Source organism: Emys orbicularis, chromosome 3 (assembly GCF_028017835.1).
Source record: "Emys orbicularis isolate rEmyOrb1 chromosome 3, rEmyOrb1.hap1, whole genome shotgun sequence".
Classification (NCBI taxonomy): domain Eukaryota; kingdom Metazoa; phylum Chordata; order Testudines; family Emydidae; genus Emys; species Emys orbicularis.
In genome coordinates, this window is record NC_088685.1 from 171,006,003 (window position 1) to 171,024,302 (window position 18,300).

General features: G+C 41.2%; 1 protein-coding gene across 1 annotated transcript in view; it reads left to right on the top strand.

Moving 5' to 3' along the window:
- KCNK2 (potassium two pore domain channel subfamily K member 2) overlaps nucleotides 1-18,074 on the top strand; it is a 127,813-nt gene extending 109,739 nt beyond the window's left edge. The window contains exon 7 of the mRNA XM_065401332.1: nucleotides 17,757-18,074. Coding sequence (XP_065257404.1) covers nucleotides 17,757-18,074 — 318 coding nt within the window. The remainder of the gene's footprint in view (nucleotides 1-17,756) is intronic.
- Nucleotides 18,075-18,300: the final 226 nt, after the last annotated feature.

Sequence of the window (18,300 nt, forward strand, 5' to 3'; positions counted from 1 at the left end):
ATAGAATTTCAGCAATGTAACGCAAGTTTGGGGTTTTTTTAAAAATAAAAGTTTTAATAGTTAAATTTAAATGAGGGATTTTAGAGTAGCATGTCCAGCTGCTGTTTGATGGAGAAAATTGACAATGTGTCATGTAAGTCTACTTCCCAGTCTAGACGCCATGCCAGAAAAGACTACTGCATCATCAAACATGTCTAGCTCCATCTATAATAAATGTTAAAAGTTACAAGATGCTGATATGTGGCTCAACTAATAAAGAATTAAGATGTGTGACAGGGTCAGGCCAGATGGCCACAGGAGAGTGGTGGAAGGTAGATACATTAGCCCCAGATTAAGCAGGTCACTTTTCCCAGGCTAATTAGGACATCTGGAGCCAATTAGGAAGCCACTAGAACCAATTAATGCAGGTGGGCTAATCAGGGCACCTGGTTAAAAAAGACCTCCCTTCAGTCAGTGAAGGGTGCGCAAGGAGCTGAGAGTGAGAGGGCGTGGTGCTGGAGGACTGAGGAGTACAAACGCTATATGGCATCAGGAGAAAGATTCTGTGGTGAGGATAAAGAAGGTGCTGGGGGGAGATCATGGGGAAGTGGCCCAGGGAGTTGTAGTTGTCACACAGCTGTTGCAGGAGACATTGTAGACAGCTGCAATCCACAGGGCCTGGGATGGAATCTGGAGTAGAGGGCGGGCCCGGTTCCCCCCATTCCCCTGACCCACTATTTGACACAGGAGGAGTTGAGCTGGACTGAGAGTCATATCAGAGGGGAAGTCTCTGGCCTGACCCCGACCCACTAGGGGGGACAACTGAGACTATGGGGATTGTTCTCCTCCCTTTCCCCCATGCTGGCCAGTGATGAGGTTAGCTGAGTGAACGGTAGGTTTGAGCCACTGGCAAAAGTGACCAAACTGAGGGCTGCCGTGAACCTCTGAGGCAAGCAAATCCACCAGAAAGTGCAGGACCCACCAAGGCAGAGGAGGAACTTTGTCACAGAGGTTAATGTCCTCATGACTGATGAGGAGAGGCTGAGGGAACTGGGCTTATTTAGTCTGCAGAAGAGAAGAGTGAGGGGGGATTTGATAGCAGCGTTCCCCTACCTGAAGGGGGGTTCCAAAGAGGATGGAGCTCGGCTGTTCTCAGTGGTGGCAGATGTCAGAACAAGGAGCAATGGTCTCAAGTTGCAGTGGGAGAGGTCTAGGTTGGATATTAGGAAAAGCTATTTCACGAGGAGGGTGGTGAAGCACTGGAATGGGTTACCTAGGGAGGTGGTGGAATCTCCATCCTTAGAGGTTTTTAAGGTCCGGCTTCACAAAGCCCTGACTGGGATGATTTAGTTGGTGTTGGTCCTGATTTGAGCAGGGGGTTGGATTAGATGACCTCCTGAGATCTCTTCCAACCCTAATCTTCTATGATTCTATTAATGTAATTAATGCAAATCAACATGGATTTATGAAAAATATATCCTGTCAAATTAACAATATTGTTCGCTGATGAGCTTACAAGTTTGGTTAATAAAGGTAATAGCATTTATGTCATATACTTTGGCTTCTATAATGCATTTGACTTGCTACCACATGACACTTTGATTATAAAATTAACATGGTACACATTAAATGGGTTAAAAATTGGCTATCGGATAGGTCTCCAAATTGTAATTGTCAAGCGGGAATCGTCATCAATCAGGTATGTTTCTGGTAAGGTCCTGCAGGGATCGGTTCTTGGCTCTATGCCATTTAACATTTTTTTTGGAGGGAAACATAAAATCATTGCTGATAAAGTTTACAGATGACACAAAAAGTGGGAGAATGGTAAATAATGAAGAGCACAGGTAGCCTGATCCAGACAGATCTGAACTTCTTGGTAAACTGGGCGCAAGCAAACAATACACATTTTACTATGGCTAACTGTAAATGTATGCATCTAGGAATAAAGAATGTAGGCCATCCTTACAGAATGGGGGAATCTATCCTGGGAAGAAGTGACTCTAAAAAAGATTTGGGTGTTTTAGTGCATAATCAGCTGAACATGAGCTCCCAATGTGATGCTTTAGCCAAAAGAGCTAATGTGATCCTGGGATGCATAAACCGGAATCTCGAGTAGGAGTAGAGAGGTTATTTTACCTCTGCATTAGGCAGTGGTGTGACTGCTGCTGGAATATTGTGTTCAGTTCTGGCGCCCACAATTCAAGAAGGATGTTGATAAACTGGAGAGGGTTTTGAGAAGAGCCACAAGAATAATTAAAGGGCTGGAAAACATGCCTTATAGTAACAGAGTCAAAAAGCTCAATCTATTTAGCTTAACAAAGAGAAGATTAAGTGGTGACTCGATTACTGTCTTAATATCTACATGGGGAGCAAACGTTTAATAATGGGCTTTTCAGTCCAGCAGACAAAGATTTAATGAGATCCAATGCTTGGAAGTTGAAGCTAGACAAATTCAGACTGGAAATAAGGCATACATTTTTGACAGTGAGGGTAATTAACTATTGGAATTCTCCATCTCTGACAAATTCTAAATCAAGATTGGATGTTTTTCTAATAGATATGCTCTAGGAATTTTTGGGGAAGTTCTATGACCTGTATTATACAGGAGATTGGGCTAGATGATCACAATCGTCCCTTCTAGCCTTGGAATCTATGAATAAAAGCAATTTGTCACTGGGAGTATATTTATATAAGTATGTAGTATGTTACAAGGACAAAAAATAAATTTTAATCTTAAGTAGTATATTACGCTATATTTGTTTCTTTCAAAATAATGGAAAGGCTGGGACTCTTTTCAAAAAAATATCACCTGTTATACAGCATTTTCAATTATCTGCAAGAAAATATAAAATCATTGATGGTAAAGTTTTCAGATGACGAAAACAATTGGTGAAATGGTAAATATATATAAGGTCAGGTCAGTTCTACAAAGCAATATGGATACTGGGTAAGCTGGGCTCATTTGAATGGGTGTTTTTAATAAAGTCAAATAAAAGATCATACATCTAAGAACAAAAAGTGTAGGTATTATATTCCCAAGGCTTCCTTCAGCATCTAACTGCCTGCCACAGCTACCAACTTTTGTGCAGCTTTAGGTAAATTGAAGGTTATGGTTATATACAAATTACTTGCAAATATGTAAATTATGCAGTGAGATAATTTGTATCTTTGCAAATAATTTGCATAAAGTTTCACAAATGGAACTGGACAAAACTTGACAGCTCTGCAAAAATAAGTTGGAGTGAAAGGTGAACAAAGGGGTAAATTTAAGCTGAATATCAGAGAAGATTTCCTAATTACAAGGATAATTAGTCTGTGGAGTAAACTTCTCTAGGGAGTGGTGAGAACCCCTATACTTCAGTAATGGTATAACTGGACTGGGTATGAGTGGAAAATGTACTACAGTGAGGAATCTTGCATTAACTTTGGTGTGTGAAAAGATATAATGAACAAAAAACTATATGAAAAGGTTGCAAAGTAAAACACTCAAAAAATAGGAAATTCTACCTTTTGTGCATATGGACTGTGATGTCTATTACTATGTGTATGTAAAGCATCTAGCACATCTGGGGCCTCTGGACACCACTGGAATACAAATGGATGATGATATTATGACATAGATGTCAAATATTTAAATTTTAGGAGACCTATGAAAAAACTGAAAGGAGATGCAGAGGTATTCTTTGCTGAATGACTCCTAAATATTTTCCAATTGCACAGTGCTGTATAATGGGCCAAATTCATTACTACTGTAAATGTTCATGTCAGTGCAGTTACACCAGTGATGAGTTTAGCCCAGCTTGACTTTCTCTCTCAAAATGTAAGTAACAATTGGAAAGTGCACAGCTTTTGATAACATGTTCTTCTTTTAGAATGAGGAATAGATTATTATGAGAGGAAAAGGGGAAAACAGGTCCGTTTTATTTAATAAATCCCTTATCTCTTTATAGTTATGAGTTATAGGTATTATTTTGTGAAAGAATGAGAGCCTTTGTTGAATGTTTTTGCATCTTGAGTAGGTGTGTGCGTTACTGTAGCTGGCACATCCAAGAGTCTGTTCAGTCAATCCAGGATATTGGGTGAGGTGTGTTTTATAGAGAAGTGCTGCATTCAGAAAGGCAATAGTTTCTAGGCGTTTATATTTGAATCAGATGTTAGAGAGGCCCAAAGCACTGCTAAACTCATAAATGGTTCTGGCAGGAAAATACATCAAGATGCCTTTGCTCAGATGTACTAATCCAACAACTGCATTTTAAAAAAATCTATTTGAGATGTAGTTCCTCTCTCATACATTTTGTGTGCTGTTATGAATGAAAAGTATTAACTGTATGGCTATTGCATTATGGTGCCATGCACTTTGAAAGCTTTCTAAATCTACTCCACTTAGCTGTTAAATTTCATATCATGGAAAAAATTTGCAATGGAATTTTTTTTTAATGATGAGAGTGAATATTTTGTCTCTTTTGCACATGTCCCTGAAGTAGTAATTTTCATACTGGATGATAGTGTCCATCTCCATATACCAAATAGGTCAGACAATGCCAATGGGATCAGTGGAAAAGAGATTTTTTATTAATGAGAGATTCAAAAAGAGTGGCAATTAGCCAAGTGAGCAGGAGTATTTTATCATTAACCATTAGTGGAGAACTGTCTGAATTGATTCTGAGTGGAATTTGGCCTCTCCCCCTTCTCAAAACAATATTTCCCAATTGTGGGTTGTAGTGCTGTAGATTCTGGTTTTAATTATGAAATGTTTAGTGCAGTCCACCATTCATTGCTCCTGTACTGAGCAGCCTTCACAAAGAGAACATAGCTACTAAATGCAATGAAGTGCACATAACATAAAGATGAAGAAGTCTGTTCTTCTAGTTCAGGGACATTCCTAGGGCTCATAGTCTACTGAACCCTAGAACAGCTGAGTTGTGCCTGGTGCATGACCTGGAATAGACGGCAAGATGATTCTAAGCTATTTTTCCACTCTTTTCATCCTCATCCTGACCAGAGGCCAAAGCAGGTCCCAGTATACCTTAGAGCAGCCTAAGGGCTACTCTAACTTATGCTGACTAGAACAGTCCCCTAGACATCAGTGATCATTGGAGAGCACTGTCTCTGGCCATCTCATGCTCCTGGCCCATGCAGGAATGGCCCGCTCCATCTGGGTGAGGGGAAGGAAAAGGTGGGTGGTATGGACCAGTTCTCTCCATCCCCTAGAAATGCTGGAGCACAAAAGAGACAGAGCTAGGAACCAGAATCAGGCCTGTTGTGGTGGTGGTGATGATGATGATGTTTAATATTTGTATTGTGGTAGTGCCTAGAGGCCCCAATCAGCTATGAGGACCCCATTGTGCTAAGTGCTGTATATCTGTATAATGAAAAGACTGTCCCTGCTTCACTTATTGTTTCTAAATATAAAGCAAGATGGCTGGTTTATACAGCAAATAGAAGGGGAAACCACAAGGTAACAGCAAGGTGGTTATGACTGAGGCTACGTTTTAGTCAAGGGTATTTTTAGTAAAAGTCATGGACAGGTCATGGGCAGTAAACAAAAATTCACAGCCCGTGACCTGTCCATGACTTTTACTATATACCCCGACTAAAACGGGTGGGGCTTTGGGGAGGCGGCCCTAGGGGTGCCACAGGTGCTGGGGGAACAACGGGGGGAGCGGCAGGTGCTGGGGGAGTGCAGGTGCTAAGGTGGTGTGCGCCCTGTGGGTACTCGAGGGGTGGAGACTCGGGTGCTGGGGGGGCATGACTGGGGAAACGCCGCAGGTGCTCGGGGGAGGGAGTTGTGGACCGGGGGGCGCCACGGGTGCTTGGGAGCGGGGGGTTGGCGGAGTTGGGGCAGGTTCCCTTCCCAGTCCTGGGAAGCGGGGACTCCAGCTACTAGTTCCACATACTGTCTCCACTCCGCCCCAAGCCCCAGTTCTGCAGCTCCCATTGGCTGGGAACCACAGCCAACGGGAGCTGTGGGAGCGGTGCCTGCGCGCGGAGGCAGAACGTGGAGTTAGGAGCTGAGGGAAGGGAATTCCTGTCCCCCTTCCGGGGAACCCTCCCAGGTAAGCACTGCCCTGCACCCCAGTCCCCAACCCTGGCCCCCCCCCCCAAAACTCCTGCTGCTGGGTTGCGGGGGGGCCTGAGACTGCCCCAGCAGCAGCCAGTGCAACTGGCCCAGGGGCTGCCTGAGCTGCTCAGGTGGCTCCCAGGCCAGCTGCTCCGGGCCACTGCAGAAGTCACGGAGGTCACAGAAAGTCACTGAATCTGTGACTTCCGTGACCTCCATGACAAACAGGGAGTCTTAGTTATGATTAGTGTAGTAAGCAGTAGCTACAGTGACTAATCATTGGTCTCTACCACCTGCAAGGGGTCAGGATTTGAACCTGTGCAAATAATGGATGTTTCAGTTTGCTGTCAATTAAAAAAAAATGTTTCAGACCTAAAGTTTTGGCAAATAGAAAAGTCAAAAAAGTTTTATTTTGAGTCTAATGAATTTTCTGAAGTTGTTTTCAACCAAAACAAATTTGTGAAATCAATCCGAATTCACAAAATGTTTTGGTGTTGTCAAATCTTTTCAGTTGCACAGTCATGCTAATGAGCACATAAGAAACTTTAGACCTTGAAGTTTAGCCATGGTTTTGTGACAGAGTTGAGAATTGCTCTCTGTAACCACGTGTTCAAATTCCAGTAGAATTGATTTAGTCCTTCAGCCTTCCAATGTCAATAAATGGAGTCCAATACTTCTTGAGTTAAACTTTAGTACCACTTTTTAGTATTCTGTCCGGCTTCTGAAGCTCCCGTGACATCTTTTAATAAGAAAAGGGATCCTTAGCTTCCCAAATCCCTTTCCACTATTGTTGGGCAACCTGCTGTCTGCCTGACTGCCATACGTGCTCTGGGAGGTGCCTGCCTTCTCTGGCGAATTGGCATTGCATGGCTATAAAGTGCCTGGAGATCCTTCCAAATCAAAGGTGTTAAATACATGTACTTTATTCACGAGCAGGTAGAAGATATGACCTCACTCACCTTGTCTCTCGAATACCCTTTTGATGTCTTTCCCCAACAGTATCTATACAGTACTCTATTTTTAAAAATAAAGCACTTTCCAGTTTTTAGGATTTTAAGTCCCAAAACTATGGGCCAAATCAATTCCTGGTATAATTCTACTCCATGTCAATGGAATTCAGCTAGAAATGACTATGACTCAAAGGGTCAAAGGACCAAGTAAATCTTGACATTAAAAGTTAAGATTTAGCCACCGATAATGTAATATTGGGAATCTTCTGTAAGAAATGCTAGCACCATAAACTGAACTTCTATTGATCCACTACTCACTTACATGATCCTTGTGTCACCTTAATACATTGGCTCACTTTTGATCAATCTCGTTCCTGGTATAATGTTGTAAGTAATTGAAGCTGGCTTTATTTTTTATAAACATTAGTACAGGAGTTCTCAAACTGTGAGTCGGGACCCCTCAGGGGGTCGCGAGGTTATTACATGGGGGGTCATGAGCTGTCAACCCCCACCTCAAACCCCGCTTTGCCTCCAGCATTTATAATAGTGTTAAATATATAAAAAAAGTGTTTTTAATTTATAAGGGGGATTGCACTCAGAGACTTGCTATGTGAAAGGGGTCACCAGTGAAAAAGTTTGAGAGCCACTGCATTAGTAGGTCTCATCATCACTGTGGTTGTGCATTGTCTGAGTGAGGAATTTGTTTCCATCAAAAAGAAGGAAGTGAGCCACATCTTTAAAACTGTTACTTGGGCATGCACTAAAATTTTCAACAAGTAGCACTTGAGCATCAATTAATTAAAGCTTATATGGTGCTATGAAAATGTAAAGTTCTGCATGATTGCTGAATGCTATTGGGAGCAACGAAATTATTGAATGTCCAAACAGAAGCCCAATCCAGCCAAAATAAATCTCTCTGGAGGATTTCCCATCTCTCATTGTCCTATGGGAGGGGGACAGTGCCTTCCTAATTGTCTTGAAAATTTGGTTCTAGAACAGGGGGAGTCTATTATTTTTTGTCAAGGTCCAAATTTCTTGGTCAAGATACAGTCAAGGTCCAGACTCCAGAGAAACATTTTTCATACTGCCATAACAATAAAGATAATAAGTAAATAGAAAGATTTCAGGGTCCATTCAAAAGCATCTGGTGTTCTGGATTTGGCCAACGGTCCACCCTGTTCTAGAACGTGTATCTCCAAACATTCAGCCCCCTTTAGGTATTGAGCCAGTGACAAGCTGTGCACATGGGCTGGCTTGTTTTATTCTCACAAACCAACCATCTGTTTGTTAACCTTGAATATTACAAATTGACATATTCTGAAGTATTACAATGGATAGTCACAAATCTATACGTCACTGGAAGCATAGATAAATGGATGTCAGAGACTCTTCTTTTATAGAATCATAGAATATCAGGGTTGGAAGGGACCTCAGGAGGTCATCTAGTCCAACCCCCTGCTCAAAGCAGGACCAATCCCCAGACAGATTTTTACCCCAGTTCCCTAAATGGCCCCCTCAAGGATTGAACTCTCAACCCTGGGGCTAGCAGGCCAATGCTCAAACCACTGAGCTAGCCCTGTGGTTTGAGCATTGGCCTATTTATTATATAAATCAGTGGCAAACATCCAGTGTATGAAAAGGAGTGGGTAGAGGGTGGTTAGGAGGCTGGAAGGGATTTGAAGATCTGTAGAGCCACTCCACTTTCAAATCTCTCCTTAATACTTTCCTTTGCTGTAATGCGTACAAATCACTCCCAAATGGCATTGACCTAGGTGATGACTTCTATCTTTCTCCTCAGTTCTGTTCATTTTCTTATATAATCGTTTTGCTTTAGCCTCTTGTTGCATACTATTTGAACTGTAGATTATGAACTTACTGGGGCAGGAATTGTCCTCTGTTGCATTACATCTCTGTACAGCATCTAGCACAATGGTGCCCTGATCTTTGTCTGGGATTGCTAGGCACTGTCATAATACAAATAATAAATCATAATAATTCTACCACAGTTGTGGGGAATGACAGACAGAAGTCTAGAAGAAGCTACTTTGGTGGGGGTAGCGGTATTGAGGAGAGATAGGAGGACAGATGGTGAGAGATATGGAAAAGAGAGCAGGAAGCTTAAAGAGCCTTTCGGCAGTGTGAGCCTTCAAGAGGACCATAGCCTCTTTGTAACAGAGGGGCAATAGTAGCTTCTGTATGTGGCTAGGGTTGTTGATGCGCAACAAGTTAACTCAGTGCAGTAATGCCCGCAGGCCGGAAGAGCTGTAGCCTGCACTTGCAGGACAGTAGGGGAGGAAATAGGCCAGCTCTGCTGCTCATGCCGTGTATCAGCCCACCCAACAGTTGCCTTGTTGCCTTGTTTCCTATCTATATGAATTAAATTTAAAAAAAGAGCTGAACTGTACAGTTCCTGAGAATATTGCATAAGAGTTTCTTGAAAGACAAAACCTGATGTACTCTCCTCTTCTGCAAGGACAATGTGACACTTTCATACTCTTTCTAGTTTTGACTCAGACTACTGTGTCCAAGAGAGGTTAATTCGAAGTTTTATTTTTAAGAAAAGTTCACCTCAGGGAAAAATGAAATACTTTGGGGGAATGTATTAGTGGTAATTGTTAGACATTACAGACTTGAGAGCATGTGCTTTAAGAATATCTGTAAACCAGGCTTCACATTTTTCTCTACAGAATTAATAGGGGGATATCTCCAGCCCCAACCTACCAAATTGTTATTTAATTCCTATTTTTGGCTTAAAGTAGCTTTAGGAAAATGATTAAAATGCACAAGTCAAAGAAAATAATGTAAAAGTACAGCTGTCAAGGAAAAACAAACAAAGTAAATAGAAATACTTTTTCCTCTCCTATGGTACACAATACTTATCTATCTCCTTATATTGCCTCTTTGTAATCCATTATCACAGTAGCTGCGTGCATCTCGAGTATTTAATTCGAAATAGTGATATCTCCCTTCCTTCCCTGTTAATAGGCATAAATTGCTTGCTAAGATTATAAGATTATAGGGTGGTTTTTTTAAGTGTGTGTGTGTGTGTGTGTGTGTGTGTGAGAGAGAGAGAGAGAATGAACTTGTAGTGGGAAAGCTAAGTCAAAGGATGAGTTTTGCATTTATTTCTGAAAGTGGAAAGGATCATAGTCATTCTTGCCTCTTCTGGTAGGAAATTCCAAAGTCTCACGCAACTCCTGTGCTATTTTTTAACAATTTCATAGTTCCAGTGGAACATAGGAACTGTTATTGGAAGTCATGGTTGCAGAAGGAGAGGCAACCTTTCAGGTGCTTAGGATCAGTTCCATAGAGGGCTATAAATATCAGGAGAGAGGTTTTGAATTTAACTCTCTGCAATGGGGAACCAGAGGAGAGAGCAGAACACCAGGGTCATGTGCTCACAGTAATCTGTGTCACTAAAAAGATGGGTTAATGACTAGAGCTTTCTTATTGTCTGTAGTTTCATTCCTAATATGAATAAATCAAGCTTGGAGGTCATGAATGCATGCCTTGCTGTGGCCAGGTCCCTGTCTAATAGAATGGGACTCAGTATTGCTGGATGGAAGTAGGAATTTTTGTTGTTATGGATGTTTGGGCACCTACTGCAATGAGGAGTCCCAAAGGATCCCAAGGCTGCAGGCCAACTTGAGAATCTGAGGGTAAAGATCCTGCATAGCGGAGGCAATTATAGAGACACAAGTCCTTCAAAGTGCTTTCCTTCCAAGTAGCATCATCTCAGTCTTGCCTGTGTTCTGCTTTAGCTAGATGCTCCCTTCTGGCCTTAGACTATATGAATCTTCATTGAGGTGCCGAGAAAGCTGGACGAGGGTGCTGCTTGCATTTGACATACAGGGTATTGATGTATTGCAACCCGTGCTCTCTCACCATCTCCCCCAACAGTTTTATATAGAAATTGATTAGGATGGTGTTGGGAACTAAGCCTTGTGGGCACTCCAAATAAAAGGGCTCAGGAGGTACAGGGCCGGCTGCTTGTAATGACTCAAGCCATTTCAGGGCACTTTCATTTATCTGCATGGCTTCTTGGTAATGGGATTGACTTCCTTACGCTAACCACTAGACCACTCTAATGCTGTTGGGGGCCTTCCCTATTCTTGCCAAATCCTGCATGCCTGTCTATTAGTAGCATCAGCAAAAGGTCTGTGCAAAGGTCTGTTTTGTTACTGAACAGGGAAGTTCACATATTATTTTAGGTGTGTCACACTAAAATGGTGGCTAACTGTTTTCTATTATTTGATAAATGTATCGGAGATTTGTAATTTAGAGAATATTCCCCATTATGTTATAACCAACTGAGGTCGATATTTTCACTTTAGGCAGATTGATGGTCTTTCTTCAAGAGAAACATATCTGGTTCAATCTGAATTCCATTATTCAGGATAGTGAGCTCTCTCCTGTTCCATGATAAGTGCATTACCATATTTCTGGAAGAATCTGTTGCTACATTTGAAGTTCCTATGGGAAGATCTGCGGGACTGTGGTGTCTGTTGGGTCAGGGAACATAATAGCATAAAGGTCCATGATCAGGAGAGCCCAAAGCAAACATGCAAGGTGTGAAAATTCCTATTAAAAACTAATTAAGTAGTACTGAATACTTAAATTACCACATTAAGTATAAATTGTAAATTCTAAATTAGTCCACATTGCTTATATAGATCAGAGAGGTTAAAAGAAAAGTTGCAACTATCTATAACCTGAATGCCTGATCAGGGGTTAGATTGGAGGTGAGTCATGCTCTGTGCACAAATTCAAGACTTCGCCACAATCACAAGATAGCTGGATAATTTTTTCTTTAAAATGATCAGAAAAGTTATAGTTAGTCATTGACATTTAAATTGCCATCATAATGCTTTAGAGTTAATACTCCACTGAGATGAATGAGGCTGTTTAACTCCTCCCAAATCTATTTTTGATTGCCTCTGTAGAAAAAGACAACACTGGGGGTTGGACTTGGAACTGCTCACATTTAATGGTGGTGTTCTAGCATAGGTTTCTATTGACAAGAAGATATTGGGCTGCTGGCACTTGTACTTATTCTCTACACCAGTACTGACTTGGGACTCTTAATACATTCCATGGGTGGCGTACCTCGGCCCATTTATCCACTGACACTTTAAAAACTCCCACAACCCCTATCTGGATCTATGCTGGTTATGTGATATGTATGTTACTTGCAATCCCCCACAACCCAAGCCCGACCCCAGATGAACAGTACCTTCCCTCTTAACTTGTGTAAATTTGATTTTAAACATTAACTTTAATAAAAATTTTATATCTGTTATGTGGATGAGTCTTGGGCTGTCATTCTGATACCTTTCACCAGCACTTAAGAAGTATTGTGCGTATTCCAATCCTCGTACTCCATGTTAGTGATTAGCAGTCAGTCATTTGTGTGACTAGTAGTCTTCATCAGTGTATCATATAGTTCAGAACTATTTGATTAAAAAAGCAGACATGTCTCCTATGGAGTCTGCAGTGTAATCTTCTGAGGCAAGAGGACTTGAAGAAAAAGTAAACAGTTCTTGCTGTAGTGCAGATATTTTTGGTTTTGAACAGCAGAGACAACTGGCATTTCAATCACTTAGCATCAGATATGAAGTGGCTACCAGACCCCAAATTAAGCTAAAATTGAATGCAGTATGAGGAAATGTCATACCTTGGGGACTGAGAGAACCTGAACATTCACTGAAATGTCGTTATGAACAGAGGAGGAATTAAATTACAAGAGCAGGTTGCTTATGTGCTCTGGCAGTTTTAGAAATTGCACATTACTCTTTCAATAACCTCTTGAGCTCGAGTCCATAAATGTTACATGATAAAAGATGTTGTATTCTGAAAAGGTAAAATTTTTCTTTAAGTGCATTTTAGGGCCCACAAAAGTTAGGGGCTGAAAGCAGCAATTTGGGCCAGGCATCGGAGACACAGCACTTATTCAGCTTCCCCATGCAACACCATTGCATTTCAATCCTTCTTTCTCTTATTTTATAAGAACTGAATTATGCCAAACTGTGTGATAGTTTTGAAACATGGGCAGATAATAAGATCCCCACATTCATGTCTTTTATTATCTAAATCAGGAGTTGAATCCAAGTCTCCAAAGAGGATATTTATTGGAGAGCCTCAGCAATTACACCACCTAGCCCTCCAAAGGAGATTTAATTAGAATTTAATTACTAGATAACCTAATAACTACACTTTTAAAATCCCGTGGAATAATTAATGTGCCTAACCGTTAAAATACAGCAAGTGGCCCAGTGTTATGAAGATAGCATGGTCATCTGCATGTCGCTAAGTGGACATGAACAGTGAATACTAAGCATGTCTTCGGGATTGCCAATAATTATTTGTGCCAGCAGCACAGCCAGCTGGTTATTTGTGGGGAAAGTATGAGGGTGGGGAGAAGAGAGCTGAAGCTGCCAATAGAAGAAAAATAAGAGTGAGATTAAAAAGGTGGTGGGGAGGTCAGTTCAGAATGCTTGCGACTTTCAATAGCCTGCCTGGGCACAAGAGTAGAGCAGGCTGACAGAGCAGTGGGATGGTAACTAAAACAAAGCTAGTTCAGTAGGTCTAAATTTAAATTTACCAATCTTGACAACATCCCTTGAAACGTGACTTGTCAGCAGTGTGTCTCAGAGTAAAATATCTGAGCTAGATCCTCAGCTATGGCCAAGAAGTACTCTCACAGCTGAGAAAGTGCAAAGGTGTGGGGATAGCAGGGGAATTGTTGTATGGATATTGATCTCAAAGGCCTAAAGAGTTTAAGGTGTTTATAAACTCATCACTGGTCAACATTAAATGGTGATAGATAGGTTTGGGGTTAATTTTAAACAGAGGCCTTGGTTTTACTTGGTTACTTGGCAAACACCCAAAAGCATTCATTCAAATTGAAAATGTATGGATTAAACTCTCACACTTCCACACAAAGAAGAAAGTAAAACAAGATTTATATTGAAACTGTAGTTAAGTGATTATACAAAACAAACTTCAAAGTCCCCTCTCCTATCAGACTTATCAAACTCCCTTTGGCATTAAAGTATCAGAGTCTCTTATTTTCAGAACAACCTTTCTTTGATGAAAAGGAAAAGGTTAATTTTACTATTAGCCCTGATGTGAAGGGCATTCACTTATCCAGTTCTTAACAAACAGATGGACAGAAGGTGGAGGAGAGACAGGATAGAAAAGATGGGTGAAATATGGCTTTTGTTGATGTTTTTGGAATGCTAGACCTCTGGTTAGTTATGAGTGGATGCTTTGGCAGGCACATTGACCACAACACCTGCTGCTTGGACTCTGGTTAGTTATGATTTAGTCAGGGCTGTCATCTGTTTGGATTCTTTCTCTTTAGACAAGGCAGGTTTAGATGAATGCAGCATAGTTGACTTTGGGATTTGATGAAAACCCACATTAGTGAGATAGGATAGGAGGAAAGAAACAGTAGGCAGGAAATAACACAACAAGGGAAGGGAATACAATACAGGATCTTAGGTACCTTTGTGGTGCTGGGAATTAGATATTCGAACTGGTGGGCTGAAGACTGGATGTCAAGATAATATGATGACTTTCAGCACTTAAATGGGAAGACGAAGTTCCTTAAACAAGAGCAAGGCCAGCCAGCCTTCCTCTCAGGAAGTGAGTCCTTTAGAAGAGTTGAGAGGCATTGAAGTGCTGGCACATTGGGGGATGAACTGTGGGGATGAACTGCCTCAAAATCTCTTTTTAAGAACCCCCAAAAGGAGTAAAAGTTGGTGGCATATATCCTCGTTGTTTTGTCCACCAGTTAAATCCATTTCTGTAAGGCCAAATTTGGCACAGGTAACTTTGTTCCCACATTTTCTTGTTTACCAAGTATAATCTCACCACAGTCCTTGATTTATATCAGTAGGCCATTTGGGTTGGATTAATAGTTTCTCTGTCTGGTTTTCTTGAATCTATTGTAACGTTCATCGTCGTAAACAACTGACCTATTTTTTGTGGTTATTGTAACATCTTATTAACTTTCACATACTTTTTACAATGGATCTTAAGGTAACTTTGTCGAGCCAATTATCACAACACAACCCATACACTTTCTCTGTGCCATCTAAGGTTTCCCCTTCTCAAGGGGATTTTTCTAGTCGTCGGGAAAGCCGTCCTTAGGATAGCTTTGCACATTGCTCGCCCGCGCCTCTTCCCGTCGCCCCCATTGGCCCGGGACAGCGAACCGCGGCCAGTGGGGGCCACGATCGGCCGAACCTGCCGCGTCAGCAGGTAAATAAAACTGGCCCGGCCCGCCAGGGTGTTTACCCTGGCGAGCCACGTGCCGAACGTTGCCGAGCACTGATCTAGCTCATTGTTTTGGTGGGTTTTTTTTCATTACTTGTTTTCTATTAAGAAAAGTACTGGCACAGTTAAAATCTGTAGGTATCAGAGGCTTTATTCTTCTAAAATATGAAGTACATATGTCAGTGTTTCTTTTAGCCCGGTTTGAATACTGATTAATTATTCAGCTAGTTTAAACTGCTATGCAGAACTGAAAAGAATCCTTGTTTTATAAATATACATATTAGGCCACATTCATTTCTGGTGTCATTCTATTGAAGTTGAATGATGTACAGACTCAATAACACGACCTTTGGAGCTGGGGGCTTTTTTGTTTGTGAAATGAGAAGAAAAGCAGGATTAAACAGCCTTCATCATTCCCCAGTGAGATGATGACTTTTACCACCATTGCATTTCTGTTTCCAGTGGCACTGCAAAATATACATAGCCCTGTGGCCACCTTCCAGAGCTAATGTACATAATCATTTTAAAGGCAAAGCCTCTAGTTACTCTGACTTTATTTTCATTTGATTTTTGTGAACAAATATGTGCTCACCTTGTCACTGCTTGTTTGCCAGTGATTGAAATTCTGGGACTCCACACTACAAATTAGAGTAATTTATTTAAGTGGTTTAATTCTTTTCATGTGCTACACTTTAGAATTACATCAGTCTACCATCTCCTTTCTGAGCCTAACCTACCATTAAAACAGTCTGAAAAGTGGAGACCTAAGGGAATAAAACCTCCAAAAATCTCTGTTCCTGAGTTTAATTGAAAAAACAAACAACCCTGAAAAACAACCTAATCATTCCAAGGAGCCCTCTTCATTTATTTTAAATGATAAATGGAGGGTTTTCTCCGCTTGGTGTAATGACTGTATCCTGGGCTAAATACAGTCAAAGGCCAATGTGTTAATGTGAAATAAAGTCAGAGGCTGAGGTTCATATCAGCACAGTGTAAAGTTATTGCCAAATTTAGAGGAATCCCCCTCCATGTATTATATGAAAATATTTTCTCCCTCCTCTTATCTGTTTCTTCCCATTGCTACACCTCAGCAGCTCCCAGGCCTTTGCTACTTAGAAAGGATTAGTCCTCCCTCCCCTCTCCCCCCCCGCCCTGCTCCCTTAAAAAATAAGTTTTGTAACAGTATATTTAAAAGCTTCTCTCTTCTTTTTCACCACCCCCACTTTCCTGTCTCTCTTACTTCTCTCCATCCTCTTATCTTTTTCTTTGCTCTATTTACCCCTCTCTCCAAAAAAGAGTGCCTTTCCCATTTCAAGTGGTCTAACGGCTGAACATTTGGGGCACTGGGAAGTAAAGGGTAATTTTGGACTCTCCCCACCTCCTGCCCACTCTCTCAGATGCATGTGTGTGCACACATGTTCTTCAGGCCTGCTGATACTGAAAGCTAAGTGGAGTGTAAAGTTGAGGAGAAACATGGTTGAAAGATTACTGTCTTCACTGAGAGTGGATCAGTCCTTGTGTTAGTTCCCGGCAAATGCATTTGGAGTGTTGAGAGCACGAACCAATCAAAGTGAAGGGATCTGCATATTTCCTAATTGAGAAGTAGCAGTCATTATGCAAATTGGAACACCTCCCGTAACCAGTCAGAATGGAGGGATTTTCATAATGGCAATCATAGAGCTGTGAGACTCTACATCATCATACAGCCGTGAGACTCCACATCATCTCTGCTCTCTGACTAGCGGACATCGTTTCATTTCAGAATAATTAGTGACAGCCCTCGAGTCCCACATTGTAATTATATTCCTTTCTCTATTTGAAATAAGAGACTTAATTGAAATGGAAAGAAAAAGCAAAGCATATTGCTGACTTGACTAAAACTGTCACTTGCATTAATCCTTGCTTTGAACATGCACTAAAAATAGAATACAAGCAGCTGACATTTTTCTTTAAAAAGCCCTTTCCATCTATATTTAGAAAATCCTGTGTCAAGCTTCACAGAGATCTTTACACAGACAGTAAGTGTGTCCATAAATAACCCTGTACATCTCCCCTGGTAACAATACATAACACAGTCTGGATTTCTGGGAATTCAACACCCCCTGGCCAGCTGGGTTGTTCTCAACTGTCAGGGCTTCATTTTAAAAGGAAACTTCCCCTTATTGATTCCATATAAATCAGCTTGTCCATTTTTAACTGTATAGATTTTTGTTCTTGTTGTGTTTAATGTCATTCTTAGCTCTTATTGTATTAATATTTCTTCCTTTTGGACGAAAGAATATAACTCTATGAAACTAGACTTTTTTTTTTTTATTCAAAGGCTAAACCTGAACCAAAAAAAGAGTTGTGCCAATGGGCAACAGTTTTTGTCAGTCTGTAGAACACATTGTTCTCTATTCGTTCTGGGGTCCTGAACATAAACCATCCTTGAAGTGCCTAGTCATGTTGTGTTTCTCTCCCCTTCTCTTTCACTGTGTGTGCTGCAGGTGGGAGAGTTCAGAGCTCACGCTGCCGAATGGACAGCCAATGTCACGGCAGAGTTCAAAGAAACCCGCAGGCGTCTAAGTGTGGAGATTTATGACAAGTTTCAACGGGCTACCTCCATCAAAAGGAAGCTCTCTGCAGAACTCGCTGTCAACCACAGTCAAGATCTGACCCCTTGCAAGAGAACCCTGTCAGTCAACCACCTCACCAGCGAGAAGGACATCTTGCCCGCTCTAACAAAGACAGACAGCATTTATATGAATGGTTTGACTCCTCACTGTGCGGCAGAAGATATTGCTGTGATTGAAAACATTAAGTAGTGCTGACTTTGGATGCCGATCCTTGGAGAAGCTCTTGGCTTAAACTAGCCATATACTTCCTTTTTTTCCTATCCATGATTGATGCTAGTAGCATTTTATACATGTGCATGAGTTCAACAGAAACCACCACGATAGGGATTCAGTGTCACCATCATGTCTCTTCAGATACAAGATGAATGGAATTTCTGTTGTTGATTGATGCTGGAGCAAGCAACATCCAATGCCT